The sequence below is a fragment of the Pongo abelii genome, chromosome 2 (assembly GCF_028885655.2).
Source record: "Pongo abelii isolate AG06213 chromosome 2, NHGRI_mPonAbe1-v2.0_pri, whole genome shotgun sequence".
In the NCBI taxonomy this organism is placed as follows: Eukaryota; Metazoa; Chordata; class Mammalia; order Primates; family Hominidae; genus Pongo; species Pongo abelii.
Window position 1 is genome coordinate 179,034,600 of NC_085928.1, and position 26,891 is coordinate 179,061,490.

The 26,891-nt window shown below is 37.7% G+C and overlaps 1 protein-coding gene across 13 annotated transcripts in view; it reads right to left on the reverse strand.

The window, feature by feature from the left end:
- Positions 1-209: 209 nt before the first annotated feature.
- The window catches only part of MECOM (MDS1 and EVI1 complex locus), a 582,105-nt gene continuing 555,423 nt past the window's right edge, over positions 210-26,891 (reverse strand). For all 13 annotated transcript variants that reach the window (XM_054552967.2, XM_054552962.2, XM_054552960.2 and 10 more), the window contains 7 exons: positions 21,260-21,426; positions 20,078-20,155; positions 14,313-14,482; positions 9,619-9,763; positions 6,648-6,884; positions 5,714-5,897; positions 210-1,750 (listed from right to left, as the gene is read on the reverse strand). In XM_054552967.2, coding sequence (XP_054408942.1) covers positions 1,616-1,750; positions 5,714-5,897; positions 6,648-6,884; positions 9,619-9,763; positions 14,313-14,482; positions 20,078-20,155; positions 21,260-21,426 — 1,116 coding nt within the window. In that variant the 3' untranslated portion in view covers positions 210-1,615. The remainder of the gene's footprint in view (positions 1,751-5,713; positions 5,898-6,647; positions 6,885-9,618; positions 9,764-14,312; positions 14,483-20,077; positions 20,156-21,259; positions 21,427-26,891) is intronic.

The following is a 26,891-nucleotide window of genomic DNA, read 5'->3' on the forward strand; positions in this document are numbered from 1 at the left end:
ACCACATGGGGAAAGTTCAGAACAATGAGCGAGACTCATTGTTGCCCAAGAACTATCACTTATGCTATCTCAAAACAAAACAAACATACTCTACATTCCACATATCTGTAGGGCATCGAGATCTCAGCCATCATATCTTTAAATCATTGGATCCCAAAGGGAAAGTAAAATTGCATGAAGGAAAAATACCACACAGTGGGGAAAAATACTCCTTTTTGTAAGTCTTTATTTTTTAGTTGCTCCTCCCATAGTAATGCACTGAAAGGCATAACAGTTTATATTGTACAAAGCATTTGAAGAAAGTACCTCAACTTGCCAATTATTTCAAAATGAGATTACAAACAAAAAGAAAACAAATCTGGTTCCTCAATAAAGGGCAAAATAACCGAATACAGTCTGTTATTTACTTCTCTCTTTTAACATAAGGTTGGGAACACTTCATTTTACAAATAGGATTAACATGAACATAACATCGCACAAGCTTGCAGACAACCAGCATAAAATATGGAGTACAGTTTTTAATCAGAAGAATCATGCTTCCATGAAAGAAATTATAATCGTTTATACAATTGAATCGATTTCAGTATTACAAAAACTAAGTTGCATCTATTCGTATTTAGTTCATTAAGAAGGAAAACAAAACAAAACAAAAAAAAGGAATGTTAAGAAAAGCCAAACACCATTTGGCACTCTCATACACAGGTCGGGTCACCTTGGTCCTTGAAATTCAGAAAGGGGTGTGCCTCAGACGTCATAAAGTAGTGGCTGACTGGAACAGTGCTATTTTAATCAACAAACAATAGTTTGCCAACAAATAAATACATGATACACGCAACACACACAAAAAAATAAACATTAACAGTGACATGATTGTCTAAAATTAAGATGTTATTACAAGGATTTGGCAAACAATTTATTAGTGGTACAGCGGTACTGGTGATGAATAGATTACTTCACTGACTTAACCTCTTTGAGTGTGAACATCCATAGTTTACAATATACACATACCCTTTTTCCCTAGTTTTAAACAATGTATTTAAGAAGGCAAAAGGGGGAAGAAGTACTCCCTGTTATCAGTTTCTATAATAATTGACTGTGCATTTCATCCAACTACTTCTGTCTTCAAAGGGTTAAATTACATAAAACTTTAACGAAGAAAAAAATTAAATCTGTAATTAAAAGCAACTGTTCCCAATCACGTCAGGTGATCTTGTACAAAAGAGAATTCAGTTTCTATGGAGTGTTCATTCGTATCAATGCTGCCATCTCAACTGCCCTTCTCACCCACCCATACCCTAAGGTGGGGTAAACTGGAAGATGCCTTCAGTCCAGCAAGTTTTTTAGTTTTTTGTTTTCACTGAATCACTTTAAGTCGCATTGATTGATCTTCCAGAAGTCAGCAGCTGCCTTTGCTGTGCAAAACAAAATATCGAGAATAAATAGTTTCTTTTTCTTTCTGTTCTTTTTTAAATCATTCAGTTTAAGGTCACTGGACTTTAGATGAGTGACCCTGTAGGTTTATAAGGCATTCTGCTCAGCAGTCTTGTAAATAGTCCTACATGAAAGAGCCATGCTACTGTTGGACTTGGTCCCACTCTAGTCAACCTTGATAACGTCATACGTGGCTTATGGACTGGATAGCACTGGATTCTGCTGCAGCCCTGGCCATACTGTGCCACACATTGGAAGAACTGTGGGATGTAGAATGGAGGGACTCCTTGTCAGACAGTGACAGCATCATAGCATACGCCTGGGGTAAAAAGGAGAGAGACTCAGTAAATGGCATTTGAAAAACATCACTTTTAGTTCAAAGAATATTGTTGGTAAATGGAAAGGGATGGGACCCTGAGTAGGGGCATCCTTCATGGGTGTGTTTGGCAAAGAAGGCATATTTTTTTGTAGAAATCACATGCGATTACTGCTGGCCTTTAGTGCCTAGGGGCCCCAAAAGTGACACACGCTACAGAACCAAAAAGAACTATCCTACCTAAAATGCAAATAGTGCCTCCATTGAGAAAAATGAGAAAGTCTCCTGTTCAACTATAAATACAGTCATCCATCCACTACATATGTTCAATTCACCAAAAATATTATTGTGTGCTTATGACTGAAACCTCAAATATTAATACGATATCGACCTACCTTGACAGAGCTGTGGCCTAGTAGATAGAGGATACAGCCTAACTCCTACACTTTATAACCAAAAGCACTGTAGGTGCTGGAGTGACTTGCCCAAAGTCACTCCATTAGATAGATAGTGGGAGAAGCATAACTAAAATGTATTTCTGCCCAGCTTTTAATCCATTGTCTTTTCTCCAATTTCCCTCCATGCTTGAAATACTCAGTCCTGGCACCCATAAGTTGAGGTGGATCAAATCAGCTCCACCAAAAAAATAAAACCAAACACAAGACCCAACAGTGTTCTAATCAACTTGTTTTCCAGTGTCTGCTGAGCAGAAGGTGCGTGGAGGTGCTCTGTGAGGAAGTACTCTTTCTTCCCTATTATCATGTCAAATTTTAAATAACTGTTCAGAGAATCCCCTATTTACTGCCAAGCAAAATATTCAAATGAAATGTTTGGTCTTGACTTGTAACTGAACTTTTCACTGTTGATTTGCTATTGTTGGTCTCATCCATTGCTAAACTTGCTTGTCAAAATGCTGCTGAAGTGGAATCATTACAGTCCTGCCAAAGACATTCCACTGTCTGTAAACAAAGACAAAATGCCTCTGTTGTTAGGCAGAATTTCATCTCTGGGAGTCATGCTGAGACATGTGGCCAGTCTGTGGTTTCTTCCGTAATCATTGCATTCAGTTAGAAAATCTACCCTTGCAGGCTGATTTTTGATTTGCTGGGTCATCGCTCTAAATGTACACATTTGACTTTTATGTATGCAATTTGCCTTTTGGACCTCTACAATATCTCATGATCCATTTAACAAATATTTCTTAAGCATCTACTCTATGCTAGGCTCTGTGTTAGATCCTAAGAAATTAAGAGTAAATAATATAGAGTACTTATCTTTGGCAGAGTTTAAAGTATGGGTTAAGTGAGCATTGAACCTAAATTATCTATTCTGATTATGTACTTACTTTTAGAGAGCAAGATAAAGAGTATTCTGAAAGAGTTAAAACAAATTCTGATATTTGGGAAGATAAAAAGGAGTACAAAGAAAATTTTGGAATTTTAAGTTTTAATCCTGGCTTTAAACCTGCCTCTACTCACCTAGCTGTGTGACCTTGAGCAAGTTGCTTAACCTTTTAAGCTTTACTTTTCTCCTATAAAGCAGACGATAGTAATAACAGTACTGGCCTCCAAGAGTTGTGGAGGAATCACATGCACTAACTTACATAAGGTGTTTAGTTCAGTGTGCCTGACTGAGGTAATAAATAGTACCTATTACCATGAAATTAATTTTTACAGGATAGAGTTTCTTGAGGAAGAGCACATGCAAAATGCAGCTACTATTGTACTGGTCAACTATTTTCAATTCAATCACTATAAAAATTACAGACTATAAAAATTACAGAATAAATATATGAATGCTTTGACTAAAGCATCTGAGCCTTTAGATTCTAGAAAATGGCAAAATAGCATATCTGCCTTTTGGTAATCAAAGGAAATAAACATTTTCATATATAAGGATCAGTGCCCAGCATATAGCTGGTAGTTAATAAATGAATGAATGAATGACATTATGAAATAAAGTGAATTTGCAAAAAGGCCTGACCATTTTCAAACTAATCTATATAACGTGATCAAGTAACAAGAAAAATATGACTAAGGATTGCAAAATGCTAGTGTTTCTTATAACGGTAACAGTCCAGCTAGGTTGGGACTTTATGTCAAAATGTTGGTACTAAAATGTATTATAATTATATCCCTTATTTGTAGGTTTTCAGGCCCTTTTGCTTTCTATCACTTCTGGTAGTTTCTGGAGTGTTTAGGTATTATATCTTACAATAAATGAGAAGCATTTTTGGTGGACTAATTAAAAGAAATTTAAAAAGAAAAAACCATGGCCAGGTGCAATGGGTCACACCTATACAAATCTCAGTAATTTGGGAGGCTGAGGTGGGAGGACTGCTTGAGCTCAGGAATTTGAGACCAGCCTGGGCAACGTAGTGAAACCCCATCTCTACACAAAATTGAAAAATTAGCCTGGCATGGTGGTGAGTGTCTATAGTCCCGGTTATCCAGATGCCTGAGGTGGGAGGATCACTTGAGCCCAGCAAGTCGAGGCTATAGTGAGTCGTGATTGCACCACTGCACTCAAGTCTTAGCAGCTGAGTGAGACCCTGTCTCAAAAACAAACAAAGAAACAAGTAACAAAAAACCAAAAACCTTGATACTCAAGTTATCTCTAATCAACAAGGATGGAAGAATGGGAAATCAAGGGTTAAAAAAAAATACTAGCCACCTCTTATGGATGTCTCTAAGTAAAAATGAAATGTCTACTCTAGCTAGTTTACCTTTAATGTTAAAAACTGAAAACTTCATTTTTATCCCCATTGAATAAAAATCCACTTACCCCTTTTACAATGAAGAAATGGTACCTACAGTCTTTAAGTGATGTTCTTAAGTTCACGGAGGTAGGCTCTAGGAGCCTCTGTAGATGCTGGCTGCTTTGACTTCAATTGAGAAAGAACATTTATTTTGCCTATTACCATACATAGTATCTCAGAACTTTTTACTAAATTGAATATTATTTAATGATTTGTATTATCCCATTGATACAATGTTTTTCCCACCTTCCTTGGGATATTATTACATTTGCTGTTAAGACCAACCCAGACATCTTACCTAAATAGAAAATCATTTCCAAATGGACAAACTAATATGGTCACATTGCAGGTCAGGCCACCTACAAAATGAACTAATGGATCAGGCAATTAGACCACAGTGCCCAATAAATATGGTAATAGGAAGTTTCTTTATTTTTAATTGACCTGAATGAACAATCCGGTTGAGTGTGGATGTCAAACAAAAAAGTACCGACTTCCTTTATTTTGTAGCAAAAACACTGAGGCTCTTTTAATTGCTATTTATGGACCCTTAAATGGATTTATTTTTAGTTACCATAGTGCTGATACAATGTTGCAGAGCCTAATAAATTTGAGTACCATTCATTCACTCATTCATTTGTTGAATTTAAAATTGACAGGTTTTATTTACAAATCTGCCAATAAGTTGGTGTAGACCTTTGGCAACTCACTTCATTTCTGATCCTCATTTTACTATTAAATTACAACATGAGATGACTTGCTAATTAACTACACCTAACAATTTACTAGACATAGAAGGGGACAAAAAATAGAATTCACTTTTCAGAAAAATCTTAAAATATAATTAAATTGACAAAAGTATAGACACAGAAAATGACTCTGAGGTAATACATAAATATTTGCAAACAAACATGATGAACTAACTGTACAGAAGTAAGAGAATTACAAAGTCAAGGAAAGATGAGTGTAGGATGGGGTTTGTCATAAAATTTCTATGCAGAATGCAGCTAAATTAATTGCTTTCTTGCTGAACTATTTTGGATTTGGTCATAAACACAGTAAAGATATGAACATTTTTAGAAAGGCATCTGACCCCATTTGGATTCTAAAATATTTCAGAGATAGAATATTTGCTTTTTGGTAATCAAAGGAAATGTATGTCTCATGCATAATGTAACCATGATGCTGTACTACATGAAAACCTGTACCTGCGATTTGGACTTTCTGTGTAATGGCTGTTTAAGTTCCTCTGGCACATGGGAAGTACTAAAAGAAGACAGCTCAGCTTCAGAATATTGATTATCTTCCATTTTCCTCATTTTGAGGCTATCTGTGAAGTGTCTTATATGATCTAAAGCAGAAAGTCCACTTTTATATTCTTCCTCTTTATACCTAAAATGAACCAACGAGAAACACAGAAATTTTCTTTTCATTTGTTATCTAATCAAATCACTTTCATTTGAATCTATCTATACAACTGCAAACTTCATATTGTATCTGCAAGGTAAAGTAGCATGCATCAATTATTGGGTTTTTATAAATATTTACAAACATCATGTCTTAAAAACATATTTCTGTTAACATTTTTGGTAACTAAAGCCAAGCATATATTTGAGATAAAGAGTTAAAGTAAAGCTAGTTATGACAATATTTAGTCAACATCCATCATGAAAATATAATAGTCCCATCAATTTAACTGTTTGGTTATTTCTTTTCATTTAAAAAGTTATCATCTATATAGATCACATATATATCTAATGAAGTGAAATTTATCTCAATTATACTTAACTGATGATCATACCAGATTATTGTACAATTAGATAATGTCAAAATTTCTATTTTTCTTTGAGTTTTATAGGTAGAGTCTAACAATAAATGATTGTGTACTTACGTAATTTTCATTTTATCTTTCCCACCTCAGGTTAATCAGAGTTGCACCAAACCTGGTGTATTTATATGCTTGTGGATTATGTTGATGGCCACCTTATTTTCATCTATTTAAATCTGATCCACCGAGTATCCCTTACTAATTCAAGTTTAATCTTTGTGATTTATAACTCACAAATTGCTTATCACAAGAGGAATTGCAACCGTACATGGATCTACTCTAGCTTAGTTTCTAAAGTCACCCAAGGTACTCACCTCACTGGGGATGTCTTGCAACTCATCTCCAGGGCACTGGTTTCTTCATAGTCATCCTCAGGGTTTCCTTCATGTAAATTACTTGTCACTGGTTCCTTTCCTGTTTTTCCAGTAATATCATTGTCTTCATCCTCCTCATCTAACAACACCTCATCTTCAACTTCTTCATCATCCAGCAAGTCTGAATTTTGACTGGTCACCAAAGCCTTTTCATCTTTAAAATGACTGCCATTCATTCTTTCAAAAGCATTAAAAAAAAAAAGTCCAATTGTTGGTTTCATTTTTAAAATCGTAATTTGTTCCTTTATTATGTCTTCCCAACAACAGTTTAGATTTTCAACACTTACATCGGAAATGTTTTATTGTTTATGCTCTACGTCAACCATGAAAAACTAATGTGACTTCACAAATGGGAAGATAAAGAAAAAAATAATTGTATGATTGTTCAGATTATAAATGAAGCCTCTGGCAGAACCCGAAAAACAATCTCGGTCTCCTATTTCTTATCAGACTTTGCTTGATAATTGATATTGCTATATATGTCATATAAAAAGGCACATAAATATGTTCTCAGCACAATTTACCTAATTGCCATATAAGTACCCACCATTTAAAATAATAGATTTCTGGAAAACTCATATCACTCATGGGCAGTAGCTTCAATACACATGCCTAAAGTGAAACTAAAAGTCCAAAGACAATGTTAAAGTAGTTGCCAAGAAACAACTGGTATTTACTGATACTAGATGACATTTGTGGTATATTCCACCTAACCACTCTACCCATATTTGGAAGTAATTGAGAGCTCACTTATTTGTACTATTTTCAAATTATTTTTTACAGTCTGAATGTGAAATAGTTCCTTGTTTCTCAGGAAAACACCAGGGTGGAAAAAGCTCAGGTATTACAATGTACCCCCATCACTTTCCCACATAACAAAAATGAGTATAATTTAATATTCAGATTTCCCAGGATTAAAAAACAAATAAAACAATCTTGGATGTGACAAACACACATAGTAAAAATCCATTTGACCAGAAAAAGTCAAATCATTATTAAGCTTTTAATAAAAACAATCTCTTAACCTCTTTTATCAAAGAATGGTGAAAACATCTTTTGCACAGACATAAATTAGTTTCCAAATACACTGCCAACTTGCTTGCATGAGTGGATTAAAATTTTTATTTAAAAAAAAGAAAGAAAAAGTAAAAGAACAAAAAGAGTGCATGGATGAAAATCAAAAGTAACAAAAGCCAACATAATTAAGAAAATCTATTTGTTAATTAAGTTTTCAAATGTGGCAATTTACAGAGAATAAATTATTCATCAAAAGTAGCCTGATAGGAGTTCAGGGGAAAAACTTAGATGACTCAACCTTCTTATTTCTGTGCTGTTTAGACATGTTGAAGCCAGATGTTGCAACTATACAGGCTCACAAATCGCCAATTAAAGGCTAGAAAATTTGAATAGGCATCTCAGAACCCAAATGGTGTGTTTTGTTCAACAGTTCTTATTCGCATCAAGTAAATATCATTATCAAAGTGTAAGATTGTCACCGTTTCTTGCTTGTTCTTGCTACTTTGTCCATCGGATCATCTGCTTCCTCTCTCCCTTTCACAAACAGACAGACAGACACACACACACACACACACACACACACACAAATGGGCAAGTAAAGGGAAAGATACATCCAGTTGCACACTGGTGTAGTTATCAGACTTCTCAGAGACTGGAAGGGTCTTTTTCTTGTTTTTCTTAGATACACTTTTACACAAGTTGAAGAACAGAAGTGGTCATTTTTTTTTTTTGTTATTTTAGTAAAAAATGTTTATTTGATGTTTGCCTTGAAGAAATTACATAAAATAATTAATTTTGACTTTTAACAATATCAAAAACAGAGGACACTAACCCAATAATACTTGTATGATGAAAAATAATGGAACTTTTAACTAATTTCATGTTATTTTGAAATTTATAATGTAGCATCTGAATTTAATAGGTCACTATATAGTTTCATTCAGAAAAGTCTACTTCTCAACAATAGATATTTAATTATAGCTTACAGATAAGAAAAATTAAATCCAGTAGTTTTTGTGAAATAGTGTTTCATTAACTTCATATGCAATGTGAAGTGCTGGGTAACTGTTAAATATTATCATTAACAGCATTAAAAGCTTTTTTAAATGAATTAAGCTATTCATGCTTAATGTTGGTGATGATAAAAGGGAGCCAGTGCATCAGGTCAGTAAAAACAAGGATGGTCATACCCACTGAAACAAACAGACCAGAATTAAATGAATAGTCACTTAAGAGGACATAAAGTAGCAATAGAATCTTAAGAAGACTAAAAAAGTTTCTATGTAAAATATATTTGGGGGAAACTCCATGGGTATTTCATATATAAATGCATACATACATGTGTACTATAATATGTGTATTACATATATACAGAATATACATATATGTATATATGTATAATACAGATATATAGAATCATATATTACCTGTAATATATATAATTTACGATGTATAATAGTAACCACTATTGATCAGTGATTCAACTGAATCCCTGTGATGGCTTTCTCTTCTACTTCTGAAATTTTGATAATAGATTCTATTCAGCTATCAGATAGCTAAATCCTGGTAAAATTATGGGCTCTGGAACCAGAGAGCTCAGGTTGAATCCCATTGATTACTTATGTGACCTCTGACACAATGGTTTAAGCTTCAATGTCTCCATTCCCTCACTGCTAAAATTACAGTGGCTATCTCATAGGGCTATCATGAAATTAAATTAATTAATACATGTAAAACGCTTGGAAGCACATGTGGTACTTAATATGTACTAAATATATACCAGCCTTTGGTGACTGAAGTAATAGTAGTGCCACAAAAGTGAGCATAGCAAATATATTTTAAAACATGTTCATTTCAGGCGTCACAGAGTTTAAAAAGTAAAAGACAGCTTTACCTCTCCTCCACATTCCTGGGAGATTGGCTGCCGTGGTTGCTGTTCACAATGAAATTTCGAATTTCTGTGAAGTAAGCATCTTCTTTGTCATCCAGAATCGCACCTGTACTTTCCAGTTCAGAATGAGGCGACGATGTTGCTGTACCTGTGTGGAGCAGAAGGCCTCTTATGACAAAGATTATTGTTTATCTAGCAACTTATTTGGAAACTCACTCTTTATGAATTTGATCAGTGTTGTTTCTTAAAATATGCCCTATGAATATTAATAATAATAACTTTAGAAGGTCAAAGTCTCCCCAATTTACCATAATACACATGCCCATGACAGTCCTTTGGGAATATACTGAACCATGGAAATCATGAAGTACAGTCTCACAAAGAAGTTGTTTCTCTCACTAGCTTTTCCTTACCTCTATTGTGACATGAGAATATTTGTATTCATATAATGAGAATTTAGAGTGAGACAAATTATGAACAAGTCTTAAATAGATTCTGCCAAGAGACACTCTATATGAAGTCCTGGTTGCAGTCAACATGCCTTCTTCTTCTTTTTTTTTAGGCTGCTATGCTAAAGCATATAACAAAATATGGTTTAAAGGCACACTGAAAATTCTGCATCCTGGTTTGCTGGGCAAAGCTGTGAGTTGACTCAGAACACTCCAGTCCAGGGGCTGGTGCAGTATTAAAAGGACAATATTAGATATGCTGATTACAGGATGATCTTCCCCTTCCTTGCCCACGAACTGCAAGACTCACAGTACCTGTATCACTGGATTGGTGTAAGGCTTACATAAACTTAAACAACTTTTAAACTTAAGCACTTTATATGTGGTTGAGCTTTACATCAACATAAGCTTCCTGTTGTTTAACTTGCCTACAAAGTATCTATAATGTAATAGTTCATCACAGTAGTCTATATGACAAAAACAAGAGGTTAGAACATCCCCTCACCTAAAAGAGGTTATAATCTTGGTCAACAAGTATTAACTTTGACATGTTACATGTTTAAACTTTTTTCCTAAAATAACTTTGATAAGAAAATTATAGTTGTCCTCTCCCTCTCCCTTCTCCCTCTCCCCTCTCCCCTCTCCCCTCTCCCCTCTCCCCTCTCCCTCCTCTCCCTCCTCTCCCTCCTCTCCCTCCTCTCCCTCCTCTCCCTCCTCTCCCTCTCCTTTCTTCGGTCTCCCTCTCCTTCTTTTTTCGGTCTCCCTCTGTTGCCGAAGCTGGACTGTACTGCCGTGATCTCGGCTCGCTGCAACCTCCCTGCCTCGGGCTCCTGTGACTCTCCTGCCTTGGCCTGCCGAGTGCCTGGGATTGCAGGCGCGCACCGCCAGGCCTGAATGGTTTTTGTATTTTTGGTGGAGACGGGGTTTCGCTGTGTTGACCGGGCTGGTCTCCAGCTCCTGGCCTCGAGTGATCTGCTTGCCTTGGCCTCCGGAGGTGCTGGGATTGCAGACGGAGTCTCGCTCACTCAATGCTCAATGGTGTTCGGGCTGGAGTGCAGTGGCGTGATCTCGGCTCGCTACAACCTCCACCTACCAGCCTCCTGCCTTGGCCTCTTAAAGTGCTAAGATTATAGCCTCTGCCCTGCCGCCACCCCGTCTAGGAAGTGAGGAGCGTCTCTGCCTGGCCGCCCATTGTCTGGGATGTGAGGAGCCCCTCTGCCCGGCCGCCCCATCTGGGAAGTGAGGAGCGCCTCTGCCCGGCCGCCATCCCGTATAGGAAGTGAGCAACGTCTCTGCCCGGCTGCCCACCATCTGGGATGTGAGGAGCGCCTCTGCCCGGCCGCCCCGTCTGGGATGTGAGGAGCGCCTCTGCCCAGTCGCCCAACGTCTGGGAAGTGAGGAGCGCCTCTGCCCGGGCGCCCTGTCTGGGAGGTGAGGAGCGCCTCTGCCCAGCCGCCCTGTCTGGGAAGTGAGGAGCGCCTCTGCCCGGCCGCCCCATCTGGGAGGTGAGGAGCGCCTCTGACTGGCCGCCACCCCGTCTGGGAGGAAGTGAGGAGCGCCTCTGCCCGGCTGCCCCATCTGGGAAGTGAGGAGCACCTCTGCCCGGCCGCCACCCCGTATGGGAAGTGAGGAGCGCCTCTACCTGGCTGCCCCGTCTGGGAGGTGAGGAGCGCCTCTGCCCGACCGCCCCGTCTGGGAGGTGAGGAGTGCCTCTGACTGGCCGCCACCCCGTCTGGGAGGAAGTGAGGAGCACCTCTGCCCGGCTGCCCCATCTGGGAGATGAGGAGCACCTCTGCCCGGCCGCCCCATCTGGGAGGTGAGGAGCGCCTCTGACTGGCCGCCACCCCGTCTGGGAGGAAGTGAGGAGCGCCTCTGCCCGGCTGCCCCATCTGGGAAGTGAGGAGCACCTCTGCCCGGCCGCCACCCCGTATGGGAAGTGAGGAGCGCCTCTACCTGGCTGCCCCGTCTGGGAGGTGAGGAGCGCCTCTGCCCGGCCGCCCCGTCTGGGAGGTGAGGAGTGCCTCTGCCCGGCCGCCCCGTCTGGGAGGTGAGGAGCGCCTCTGCCTGGCCGCCACCCCGTCTGGGAGGAAGTGAGGAGCACCTCTGCCCGGCCGCCACCCCGTATGGGAAGTGAGGAGCGCCTCTGCCTGGCCACCCCGTCTGGGAGGTGAGGAGCGCCTCTGCCCGGCCGCCCCGTCTGGGCGGTGAGGAGCGCCTCTGCCCGGCCACCCCGTCTGGGAAGTGAGGAGTACCTCTGCCTGGCCGCCACCCTGTCTGGGAGGAAGTGAGGAGCGCCTCTGCCCGGCCGCCCCGTCTGGGAAGTGAGGAGCGCCTCTGCCCGGCCGCCCAGTCTGGGAAGTGAGGAGCGCCTCTGCCTGGCCGCCACTCCGTCTGGGAGGAAGTGAGGAGCGCCTCTGCCCCGCCGCCACCCCGTCTGGGAGGAAGAGAGGAGCGCCTCTGCCCGGCCGCCCCGTCTGGGAGGTGAGGAGCGCCTCTGCCTGGCTGACACCCCGTCTGGGAGGAAGTGAGGAGCGCCTCTGCCCAGCCGCCCCGTCTGGGAAGTGATGAGCGCCTCTGCCTGGCGGCCCCGTCTGGGAAGTGAGGAGCGCCTCTGCCCTGCCGCCCTGTCTGGGAGGTGTACCCAACAGCTCCGAAGAGACAGCGACCATCTGGAGCGGGCCATGAGGACGATGGCGGTTTTGTTGAAGAGAAGGGGAGGAAGTGTAGGGAAAGGAAGGAGAGATCAGATTGTTGCTGTGTCTGTGTAGAAAGAGGTGGGCATAGGAGACTCCATTTTGTTCCGACTAGGAGAAATTCTTCTGCCTTGGGATGCTGTTGATCTATGGCCTTTCCCCCAGCCCCGTGCTCTCTGAAACATGTGCTGTGTCAACTCAGGGTTAAATGGATTAAGGGTGGTGCAAGATGTGCCTTGTTAAACAGATGCTTGAAGGCAGCATGCTCTTTAAGAGTCATCACCACTCCCTAATCTCAAGTACCCAGGGACACAAACACTGCAGAAGGCCGCAGGGACCTCTGCCTAGGAAAACCAGAGACCTTGTTCATGTGTTTATCTCCTGACCTTCTCTCCACTATTATCCTATGACCCTCCCATATCCCCTTCTCCGAGAAACACCCAAGAATGATCAATAAATACTTCATAAATAAAATAAAAAAGAAAATTATAGTTGTATGCTATAAGGGTACACACAGTTAGTGTAGCCAGTTTTGCATATTGGATTATACTTCTCTACCTAAAATCTAATATTTTAAAACTATGATCATTAAATTGCTGACTTTGAGGGAGACGAACGTATATACTTTTAAGTACTAATCAGACAAGATCATAAACAATGTGCCTTTATAGTGGAAGAAAGATTAATAATTTAAAAATTCCATAAATAAAGATTGCTAGTCTGTGTTAATCCAAATTTTTTCTGTTTTTAAATCTCTTTGCCTGAACTCCGTATCTCTCCTCCCCTACCCCCAAAGCATAACCTTTATTCTCTGGAGACAAATTGTGACTGCACAGGTTGGCTCTGCACACATATGCCAGCTGGCAAATGTTACTTAATGACTTATTATCTAACTATTAGAAGCCAAAGACTAGAAAACCTACAGTCCCTTCTGCTAAATATGTGCTGGCAAGGTCCCAGTTAAGAAAAGTCTAGTTTTATGCCAGTTACTTTTATCTTAATTTCATATAAGAATTTGTGACAAAAACAAAGCACCACTATCATTTGCTATGGGTTGCTCTGATCATGTCAATAGTCTCATATTCCCAGTCTTAACAAAAATTACCAAGAGAGGTTCTCTGAGCTGCAGGCCTTTTACAAAAGCAGCTATGCTTTCTAGATTAATATTCAGAGGGTGACATTCTGGGGCTGCCACTCTAGAAACTCTGCCATGCCTGGAGGCCACATTCTGTGCCAATAAGTGAAAAGACTGTCCCCTGTATTTTAGGAAATCTTATTTCATAAGTCTCCTGCGAGTTTAGGTCATTGTCCTCTTTGCTTAAAATCACCCATTAGGAAGATAAAAACATAATCCAAATAAGGCCACTGAATTATAAATCAATGATCACATTGCTCACGTTATTCTAAAATCTCAACAGAAACTTGCTGGGAATTTTTACAATAAGACCTGATTTTGGCGTCAAAATGGAATAAAAGAAGAAAGTCACATTGTCTTATTATCTTTTAAACATGAAAAAGAAGTCATCTTTAACTTATAACACAATTTATTACGTACCGGACATGTTCCCATTCTCATGTTTCTTTAGGTGTCTGTCTAAATTGGTTTGTTGACCAAAACACCTATCACATAAGTGACACTTAAATGGCTTCTCTTTATTGTGGATGTTGCGAACATGCCTTTGCAAGTTAGAAGATATGCTAAATGATCTGTCACAGTATTTGCATCTGAAAAATAAAGAAAGAGAAAATATTTGCAAGCACATTAAAAGGTATTTCTCAAGACTATTTAGCCAGCTATCAAAAATCATCTCCACTCATAAAACAACATTTTAAAGTAAAGGCACAGGGAGAATACTATTCACACAATTACGATTTCAATTCCAATAGACTCTGATTGCTTTAAAGACTTTCATGACTTTATCAAAAACCATAATAAAATATTAGTGATTTGATTGCTCCCAAATTCATTAATCAGTACCAATATTTTAAGTAAGCCTCATAAAATAAAGCACATTGAGGAACAGTAGCATTGTTTTATCTTCTGCTTAGGACAATACAACTAATTTTTTGTAAACAAACATAAAACATTCATATAGTTTTCAAATACAATAAAATATCACTTTTTAATTCAAAATTTCAGTCTGATTAATTTCTCAGGAAATTCACTTTCTCAGTTGCTAATCCTAAAGAAAATTCCATTATCAGTTTCAAAATAGCAATCAACATTCTAGACTTTTAAAACTAAAACAATGTGAATAACTTAGTCTGATACCCAAGAATCAGCTACCACAAAGCCTTTTCTCTGTTAATCTTTAAACTGTTATAAAAAAAATAATAATGCCACTAAGTTCTCTTTTTGGAATAAAAGCAAAGGGCTTCCATTTATCTCCCTTCCTATTACCCCCTATTTTTCATTTCTCTTTTTCTGAAAGAGTCTCTAGCAGTCTGAATCAGGTCAGTTTTTCATGAAAGCACTTATTATTGGTTGGTTAGTTGTTTCTGTCTTCCATGTGATAAAAATATCATAAATTATTTTTAAAGTTTTCCTTTAGTCATAAAATGAAAATATAAAAGTGCAAGGCCTCCTTCCCCTAGCTCTCATTAATGAAGAAGAAAAGGGTTTTTAGTAATTGAGAAGGTATTGTCCTCTGTCATTTTAAGGTAAAGATTCCATTATTTGCCATCATTTGTTTATATGATTTTGGGGGCATGTTACTTGAAAAAAAAGTTAACTTTCTCCAAATGACCTTTTTTTTTTGTTTTTTAGATGGAGTCTCACTCCGTCACCCAGGCTGGAGTGCAGTGGCACAATCTCAGCTCGTGCAACCTCTGCCTCCTGGGTTCAAGCGATTCTCCTGCCTCAGCCTCCCGAGTAGCTGGGGTTACAGGCACGTGTCACCATGCTCGGCTAATTTTTGTATTTTTGTAGAGACAGAGTTTCACCATGTTGGCCAGGCTGGTCTCGAACTCCTGACCTCAATTGATCCACACACCTCAGCCTCCCAGAGTGCCAGGATTACAGTCGTGAGCCACTGCGTTCAGCCTCCAAATGACTTTTAAATGAAAACTTCAATCTTAGAGGACAGAAAATTCTTAACTCAGCCTTCCATGTGTGAAGGGCCCTTCTCCTCCCACTTCTGAATGCAGAGTCAGTGGTTCAAGTGCTCTAAAGCAGAAGTCACCCCATTCCACTAGAGTTCTTGGGCTTCTGTGGCGGTCCTTATGTGATGCCAGAAGTCTAGTCAGTTCAGTAGGAAAAATAATCTGTCGAACTAGTTACTTTGGCATGGTATCAATAAACCAACACAAGTACTGATTTAATTTTTCCCCCTTAAAGAACTGTTCTGGCATCATAAGCTTCTTCAACTTTCCTCACTTACAATATTAATAAAAAATGTGTGAAACCCCACATTATGGTAGTTGTAATATTTTAGCCCGTTTTTTTAAAAAAAAAAATGCGTATAAAGTTATGACCTTCTCTGCAATAACTCTGTTTACCTCCAAGGCCCACTGCAAGGAGAACCATGCTATATTTAGCACAATTTATTCTGTGCTTAGCAGAATAACCTAGAAAACTGTGTTAGAGTAAATGTACTTCCACAAAACACTTTTAAAAAATTTTTTCACCCAAAACACTTTCTACACAAATCATGAGGAAGAGAGATTATGTTTCTGCCATGCTCCTAACTTTCTGCTTGCACGCAAAGGGTCCTTTCCAAATCTAGTAAGCATCATCTTCTCAAATCTAAATAAGCATGTTCTAACCAATGATCAGTTGCTACTTTCTATCTCTTCTCTGTTAAAGTCTTGGCCAGAAGAAGAATGCCCTAAATAAAAAGTCATTTCCTTCTACACAACTCCAATATGAGCCTAAGTTTTAGAAATTCTTAAAATGAACACATGACACAGTTATGGGCAGTATACTATTAAGCCTTCCTAGTTATTGGGTGTAGACATGGAGGTCAGACGAGCCTTTGAGATCATGATGTAAAATAAAAATGCTGAAGTGAGAGCTCTGGGCCTGGGTTTTAATCCTGACTCTATAAGTACCAGACTTTGCAGAAGGCAATTAGCATATGTAAATCTGAATTTTTTCATTTGTAAAACAGAGGGGCTGATACATCAAGGACACAGAGATGAATAAGATATGGATTCTCCAGGACATGGTGGCACCTGCCTATAATCCCTCCTCATGCTAAGAATCAGGAGGCTGACGTGGGAGAATTACTTGAAGCCAGGAGTTCAAAACCAGCCTGAGCAACAGAGTGAGACCTACTGTCTATTTAAAAAAAAAAAAAAAAAAAAAAGTGATTCCACTGTCAAGGAGCTTGTGGTCTACTGGTATTTATCTTTCTGAAGAGATAATTTTCTACATAGGGACCATGTTTAACTTTTACTACATAAAGGATTAAAACCTAATAGAACTTTCCAGAAGGCACAGGTCAGCCACAGGAAGCAGACAATTCACGTATCGTTTACATACCATTTTAATTTTTTATTTAATTTTTTTCTTTTTGAAATAATTTTAGACTTACAGAAGAGCTGCAAAGAACAAAGGGTTACCATATACCCTTCACCTCAGTTCCTCCAATGTTAACATCTTACCTAACATTCATTAAAACTAGGAAATTAACATTGATGCAATACTATTAACTAAAATACAGACTTTATTTTAATATCACCAATTTTCTCCAGTGCTCTTTTTCTGTTCCAGGATCTGATCTAGGATCCCACATTGCATTTAGCTGTCATGTCTCCTTAGTTTTCTACAGTCTCTAACAGTTCTTCAGTCTTTCCTTGCCTTTAATTACCCTGACACTTCTGAATAATACCGACTGGGAATTTGGTAGAATTTTCCTTAATTTGGGTTGGTCTGATATTTTCTCATTATTAGAGTGAGGTTATAAATTTTGTGGGAAAATAGCACAGAGGCAATATGCCCTCTCAGTGCATCCTATCAAGGGTACATGATGCTGACGTGTCTAACTTCTGACATTGTTAACCCTGATCATTTGGATAAGGTAGTATCTGCCAGGTTTCTCCACTATAAGGTTATTACTTTTTCTCTTTCTAATTAACAAATATTTTGCAGAAGATATTTCGGGGCTATGCAAATATCCTGTTTCTCTTTAAACTTTCACTCACTAATTTTTTATTTTTTAAATAAACTTTTCTTTTTTTGAAGATGGGGTCTCGCTGTGTTGCCCAGGCTGGTCTTCAACTCCTAGGTTTGGGGGGTCCTCCTGCCCCAGCCTCTCTGAGTGCTGGGATTGTAGGCATGAGCCACCACACTTGGCCTAAATAAACTTTTCGTTTTAGAAGAGTTCCAGATTTATTAAAAGGTTGCAAAGATAGTACACAGTACCCATTTTCCCCTATTGTTAATATATTTCAGGTACCTTTGTCACAACTATTAAACCAACATTGATACATTAACTAAACTATAAAATCTATCTAGTTCACTATATTCACTCATTTTAACATTCAATTGATCTTGCCTGTAGCAGTTATTATTGTGGTGTCCTAATTGTGATTTTGTTTTCCTCATTTTTTTCTACACTGTTTATTGGAATTCTTCCGCAAGAAAAAAAAAAAAAAACAGAGGGGCTGGACAAATAATTGTGTAAGCTCTCCAGCTATACCAAAATTCTGGTTTGTGCTTTAAAAATATATGTATGCACAATAATAGCGCCATTATTGGGTGGAATAAAACCATTGAATTTATGTACAAAGAAAGAGTAAAATGAACGTGATAACATAGTTTCCAGTACTCTTGCCATAACAAAACATGAGTGTGGAAACCCTTCCTTCCACTTAAGCAGAATTTCTGGTAATAGAATTTTCTCAAAAGAAGAAATCATCTAAAACTTCCCAGTATTACATCTCTCTGAGACCTGTTATATCAAGTGCATTCTATCATGTATAAATTGGAAATATATCACTTATAATTAGTGATTTATAAAACAGGTAGGAAAGCAAGGAATTTGAGAAAACTGATGTTTTAAGTTTAGCTCCCTCTAGCTTTCTTCTAAGATTTCAATTATCCTCAAATGACCCATTTTCTTATTTTACCATTAAAAAAAATATTTGAAATCTGATAAATAACTTACTTTTTGTTTTAATAGAAAAACTTAGCACTCAGGAAAAAATAATTTTGCATACATGCAATGTATAAGAATTTCAAAGGAGAATGACATTATGATATTACTTAAGTTGTATAATGTTCATTCTTTGAAGAAATATTTACGAGTACCTAATACTGTGTGCAAGGCATTGAACATTAAATAATGTAGTTTATATTTTAAAATTGGAAAGAGAAATGTTGTCTATTTTCAATCTTTCTAAACAATATTAAAATTAGATGTGTCCAATGTGTCATATGACTAATTTTGGCATGTAATAGAATAAACTAAGAGGTAATTTAGGGAATTATTGATAAAATTGCCCCTTTTTTATATAATATACTCTATTTTATCTATCCTACCTCTAGTTTCACATTTTCTTCTCCCCCGACTTCCCAGGTTTAAGATCTATTCTTTTTTTCTTTCTTTCTTTCTTTCTTTTTTTTTTTTTTTGACAGAGTCTCACTCTGTCACCCAGGCTGGAGTGCAGTGGTGCAATCTTGGCTCACTGCAACCTCCACCTCCCAGGTGCAGTGGATTCTCCTGCCTCAGTCTCACAAGTAGCTGGGACTATAGGTGTGAGCCACCACACCTGGCTAATTTTTGTATTTTTAGTAGACACAGGGTTTCGCCATGTTGGCCAGGCTGATCTCAAACTCCTGACCTCAAGGGATCCACCTGCCTCTGCCTCCCAAAGTGTTGGGATTACAGACGTAAGCCACCATGCCCAGCCTAAAATCTATTCTTTAAACCTCCTATTGGAACCCGTGCAAAACGACTTAGCTGTGCTGGGGGAAAAAAGTACATATGGGTTATTAACTCCTAGCAGAGATTTGAGGCTTGGAAAAGGAAGGCTGCAATGTTATGATTTTTGTCAATTAAGATCATCCTAATTATTGAGAAAAGAGAACAAATGATAATAAAAAATAATACTTAAAATGGCTAGCATTTCTTAAGTAGTTATTCTGTCGTAGACACTGTGCTAGAACTTTTAAACTGAGAGGTAGGAAGCCTTGATTAAAGAAACCGGAACTCTTCTAATTTTGATCCTAGCCATTAGTCAATTCTTTCTTGACTCAAAATTGAATAGACATATATTCAGACATGCATAAAATAGCCTCCTATGAAATCGTGTCCATGAACTCACTTTAATTATTACAATATTTATCAAGATATTTAGCAAATATCACTGTCAAACCTGTAAGGCTGCTCTCCTGTGTGGGTTCTCAAGTGCCGTGTTAGGTTTGCAGACCTTGGAAAAATCTTGCCACAGTATCTGTTATGAAAAGATGTTTATAAGAGAAAGTCAGCACAGTCGACTATATTTCACTCGAGCCACACAGCAGCCAGATGCTTATTCCTGATTCAATTAATCTTGCATGGAACTCACATTTCTTTGGTATTTAAAATTTACAACAAAGCCATTTCACAGATATTAATATAAATAACTCTACAAATAAAGACTGCATTCTAAGATCTGGTTGAATTTGTTCATGTATAAGCAAGCAATTTATGGAAATAGACTTTAGTTTTGATTACTCCTATACATCTCTCTTATTAACTCGATATTTTTACATTCACAAAATTGAACCAGACGAGGGGATAAAAATATGATGAGCGTTTCTGAATCTGGGTTGATGTAAACAGATTTCAAATGTTTCAACTCATTTTACATGTCACCCCCCACAGTGATAACTCCCTATGCATAGAGTGGTATCAGTCAGACAAAATCCTGAGACTTCATCCATCAAGGTATGTACCCATAAAAGCTTTATTTCTGGAAAGAAAGTGACGTATTTTTCAAAGAGCAGATAAAGTGATATGCCTGAGTCAGATACTTACACATTTCTAAAGATGATTCAGAAATTATAAGCACAATTTATTCAGCAAAAAAAACAAATCACACACACAAAACCAGAAACATAAAATAAGGTTTACTACTGATGAGTAACAAAAAATTTACTAGCTAGTTTTATTCACTTATGGACCTTACTTGTCTTTAATTAATGGCCTTATTCTTTAATGCCATGACAATTAATAAATATATGCTTGAGGACAGTAGTAGTATACCTTTAGATGAAAATAATTAATTGTGAAAGAAAATTCATAAATATCAAAGTGAGACAAGTAGATAGTATTTGGATTGTTTCCAACCTCATTTATCACAACCAAATGGCCTGTGTTAAAATTCACATTTAATAATTTTTTAAAAACACTATTTTTATATTTCACTAAATGAAGAACACTTTGAAGTGCTGGAGATCTATTATGGTAGCTATTAATCATCTAATCAGGAATAATTTCCAAAACAAACAGCAAGGCCTTTTGAAATCAGAGGGGAGATTTCTGGAAAGTCAGCCATAATTAACTGTGCAGTTACCTGCAGGTATAGCGCTCCTTTCCCTTCCGCAGAAGGTTCTCTGGCAGGGCATTGGGAGGCGCCCTGAAGTTGAACATAGAGGGCACTGACTGTAAGAGCTCACTGGCCTCAGGTTTCAGGGCACTGAAGCTCTCTAGCTTTTCTGCCATGTTTTCAATAGCTGACATCTGAAAGGTGAAAGCACAAGACAGTGAAGTGTTTGGCATCTTGTCTTCTATAATAATCTCTGGCAAACCAAGGACATCATTAAAAAGGAAGCATGAAATCTGCGACGGGTTGTAGAAAGAGACTGTAGTATCCCAATATTAAATAAACAACAACCAGAATTGATTTATTTGGGAAATACCATAAGTAGAACCAAGCTTATAAAATGCTGAGTGAACTTTTTCCATAAGACCTTGGTTAGGCCATTTTATCATAATCTGATATATAATTGAACATTGAAATGCATAAGAGAGCTAATAAAGCCAAGTTAACTTTTTATTTGATTAAATGACAGCATTAGTGTCATGGTATGGATATTAACATAATGGAAATTATAGGAAAAGTTGCTATATGCCTTTCCTAGGCAATGAAAACCATAAGAACCATGCAGTCCCAAGGAAAGAACTGAAAGCATGGGAGAACATGAAGTGTTACAAAATTACAGCTTAAGCCAAATATGTGTAACTCAGAAAGAAAAAACTAAATGTATAGGAGGGTATTGCCTAAGACTACATTAAATTAACATCTGGATATGCCATATTTTTAAGTGGGATCATATACAAAGAATTTTGATTAAATATTAATTTTATCAGAGACAAAGACTAAGTTGAAATGACAGTTCATCATATGTTAATATGATTTCATATAACATAACTTGGCATGTACCTTGTAAGACAGGGGGAGCAGTTTATGTAACCACGCTTTTAGAGAAATATTCTTGAAAGAAAACTATCCCTGCCTAATTCTTCCCCCCAGTAATCTAATTTTTGTTGTTTATAATCTTCAAGTTTTTGTTCACCTGCACACTTATTTGAGAGTCACAAGCAGAGGATGGCATTTACTTTTAAAGTTGGCTTCCTCACTGTTTTTTAAAAACTTTTTGTAGAGATGGAGTCTCACTATGTTGCTCAGGCTGGTCTTGAACTCCTGGTCTCAAGCAATCCTTCCACCTGCTTCGGTCTCCCAAAGTGCTGGGATTATAGGCATAAGCTACTGTGCCCAGTCTTAGCTTGATTCTTAAGCTCCACAGCCAGAGGGACTCTCCCCTTGCCTTTGACCCTCTCAGCATGTTGGGTTTCCTCAGGGCTCACATTTTATTTGGAAGCTGCTTATTACTGAATTTTTAAGTAGAAAAACAAACTTTCAGGCCATCCTGTTAAATCAACTCACCCATTATTTATTTGATTCCCAGGGCAGTGTGCCATTAGAAAGCTCAAGAAGCTATTTTAAAAGGTGTTTGCATTCTATATGCATTACATAAAATTCTCAAAGAGCTGTGATGCTAGACCAGAAGACACATAAGAACCAAGATGATCACTGCAAATTCAAACAACTGGTCAACCCAAGAAACTATCCTTTTGCTAATGAGACAGCAGGACAGAGATGGAGGCCTAATTTATGAGCTCAAGTTAAAAATAAAAGGCAATATTTCCTACTCAGAAGGAAAAATTAACAAGACATATATTCTGTGGACACACAGCTGGAAAGAATACCATCAGCTTCTTAAAGCAGAGCAAAGTCTTAACAGCATGGCCTGAACATGATCTCTTCTCACAAAAGGAATATTGTGTGTTTGATTCTTCAAGTGACTATTCATGTTCTAGTTAGTTCTCTTATTTTCCCCCTTTATCCTGGAGCCTGCCCTCTCATTTCATGCCCGGACTCCTAATGCTAGCTACAAATTGCAACGTACAGGGTACTACTGCCAATTTGCCAAATGTCTTTCATCAAACACGGTACAAAAAAATCTCAGAGGAAAGTCAAGATACATTTACTTGTCAGACGACAAATGTGAACGCATCGGGAGGCACTAAGGGCTATAAGCTCAGGGGTTTGATTCATAATCACTCAGCTGCTAAAACATTCTCCACAGATGCAAGTGGACAGCACATTTGTCACTATGAAGGACTTTGACACATACTGATCACAGGGCAGAGATATGGAATGATGCTGCTGCTCACAGAGGTTGGAGGAAATTCTGTCTCTGCAGAATACGGTCATTATTCCCTTCTAGACAGAGCATTAGCATGTCCATGTTACTTTGGATTTATTTATTAAAAAGTCAATCCAGAAATATTTTATGATACTCTTGTATTTGCATTTATTCCTTCTAATTGTTCCTTGTAGAAAATCATTTTGATATTCCACCCAGCAAGAAATAAGTTTTCTGAGTGAAAAATGACCTCTGGCCTTCAAACTGATTAGCACTAGTAACAAGCAAGGGTAAGGGCCATGATCACACACATTTATTGGGAAGAACAGTTAACGCATGGGTAATGATTATAAATGTTTTATTTACGTACATTTAATATTTAAGTAAAATTTCATTATCTAGTGGTTTTAAATCATTTGAGTGTCCATCCTGCTGACATACTCAGATTCCTGCAACAAAACATCTTATGGAAACACATTTCCTTTTATATGGAAAATAGCTTACTCATGACTGTTATTCTCGGCTTTCATCTTCAGCACACATAAACCACAAGTCCTTCCAGTTATTTGAGAGCAATTGGCTGTTGAGAAATGTGTCTTGCTTTAGTAGCTGCTAATAGCTAGCTCCTTTTGAAGAAAGATCACTGTGATTACTTTACCTCAAACTGTTTCAATTTGGGAAAACCATCAGGAAACAAGAAAATATATTATGGGCTTGATGGCTAAATAATGACATTCTTAAAGGTAATAGGAAAAAGAATAAGGGCTACGCAAGTGTCTTACAAGCCGCCCCCACCTTTGGCTTCCGGTGTCAAATGAAAAGAGGATTAAATTGGAGTGGGGAAAGGGAGGGAAAGAAGATGGGAAGCGAGCTGAGGGTAACTATTAACACACATACACACGTACACAAAACATTTTCTGCCCAGCCAGCAGCCACTGAAGCAACATAAAAGCCTTCATTGAATCCTTCTTTTCATCTTCGTAATAGGTGCTCTTACAGCACTTGACCTCAGTTGAAAAGAATAAGTTTCCACATTAAGATAAACAGAAGTGACTCAGACATCTGCCAGTTGGGGTAACTCGGCAGTTCTGTGACCAACATTAGCACTAGTCAATACCTTAGATTAAGGTATTGGATTAACACGAGCTCTATTGAGTGTACAGATCAAAACCTCAAATTTCTCCTGCTACCTGGTCTGACTCTCGTGATGTTCTTCCAAAAGTAACACACTTTTTTGCAGGAGAAATAGTAAGTTTTGACTTTCATTTTAAATTTTAAAAATCAAGATAAATTGGAATAAATGGAACAGAATCTAGCTATATGTTTTTAAATTATGAAAAAATCAAATTAAAAGAGCAATATGTACTACTATGAATAAGAAATTTGCTGAGAATGGGGAAATCAAAGGGGTAAAAGTTAGATCATATATTTTAAAAATATATTACCCTGTGATCCATTAATGTCATAGGCTAATCTAAGATCAGTAAATGACAGTTTTTTTCCTATGGAACAATAATTTTTATTTACATATATAATAGTTGATGTTATCTGCAGCCAGATGTCTGGAAGAGGAAGTCATTTCACCCTGTTCCAGTCCCCAAGAGGCTATTAACTTTATACTGACGCAAACTAATATTTAGACACAATTCCCTAGCTCCTACCAAAAAATGTAGCTATCTCTCTAGTCAAATAAAGTTAGTATTTTTAAAAACATTTCAGCAGGCAAGATATTATCAACTGGGTCCTAAGCACTTAACATTTATTATCTGGCAGCCAATAATTGATGACATAAAAAGGTTTCTCATTAAAACTATTAAAGTGACAACCTGATTATATGAAATGATATGTCCAACAACACCATGAATTATGTGACCTAATGTTTTACAAATTAGATTACACATGACTTTATCATAAAATAACTAACTTTTCATAAATAACTTATGATGGGAAAGTTTGTAGATTTGGTAGTTTTCTATATTTATTCACTTGATAATCTTGAGAAATCTCAAAATCATGGTCATATGGGGGAGAAGTAAATATTCCTATTTTATGGTTATCTCACTCCATGTATCACATTCAGCAGTCATGATTATGAAATCACTTAGTTTTTTCTTTATCTTTGTGAGTACATTGGAGGTGTATATATCTGTGGGATACATGAGATGTTTTCATACAGGCATACAATGTGAAATAATCACATCATGGAGAATGGAATATTCATCCCCTCAAGCATGTATCCTTTGTGTTACAAACAATCCACATAGAGGTTTCTTTACCACGAAAAATTATAAACATATATCTTTAATATTTCCTACTAATAGCTGTTTTGTAATACAAATGTAAATCACATCTCTGAAAAACCTGTGACTCAATGGAATGGGAATCTTTCAAAGCACTGCAATGGCAATCACTATGCTGTTGTATTCTAAGAAAAGGTAGTTTAACTTAAAGTCTATATTGCCTTTGTAAGTTGGTACAATCATTGGCCATGTATGTAGGGGGTCAACACCTTAAGCTTCAACCACCTAACAACAGAGCTATTGTCAAAGCCATACTGTACCTTAGAAAAGATGAGGACCATGAGGCACAATACTCAAGACAGATCTCTACCAGGAAAGGCAAAGGAAGAATACTGGAAATGTAGCCCAGGATAATCAGAAAACAACCCCATCTATTGCACAACTTTGCCTAAGTTAGTAGGTTGATTTCTCTCCCTCTCTCTCCATAAATATTTGAATACTTTTGAAATAAACTTAAACCTTAAAAGTCTATCAGAATGATAAAAATCACAATTTTACATATTCCACAAGAGATAAAATGAAGGAATTTCTTATAAAGAAAAATTAACATCAAATAGAGGAAACAGGTTAATGCTAAAATGCTTCAACTAAGTTTACATATAGTTATTCAGTGACTTTAAAAGGACAGCTAAACTATATCCCAAGATTTTGCCCATTCATCAGAAATCTTTTTCGGTAAAAAAGAGAAACAAAAACACATATACTTAGAGAATATTTTTAACAATATGTTATTTCCACTGACCGAGTTTTATTTGGGGATAAAAACTAAATAAGCAGTATTCTTTGTATCCTGAATATCTTCCACAATAAAAAATAAAGCTATCCCCTAATATTATTAACTGAAACTGACTGTATCTGGAAATAGTAACTGAAAGTCAAGGAAGTGAAACTAGATGCTAAAAGATCCATTCACTAGTTACACATGAATTTGTAAACATTTAGTTTTATATCTTCAAATAGCCAGAACCAATTTCTGCCCTGGGATATATGGATGTGAATTCCCATGTCAGCCTGTATCTACACACAAGTTCAGGTTTTATCCTTTAGAAGGCTTTATCAAAATCATCTTTACATGCTGATACAGGCTCCACCAAATAATGGTTGTTTTCACTTACTGACCCATTTCGAAGCCTCGTTTAACAGCCTGTTCCCAGGTGTCCAGAAAGAGTTCCGTATCAAGGTACAATTATGTGGA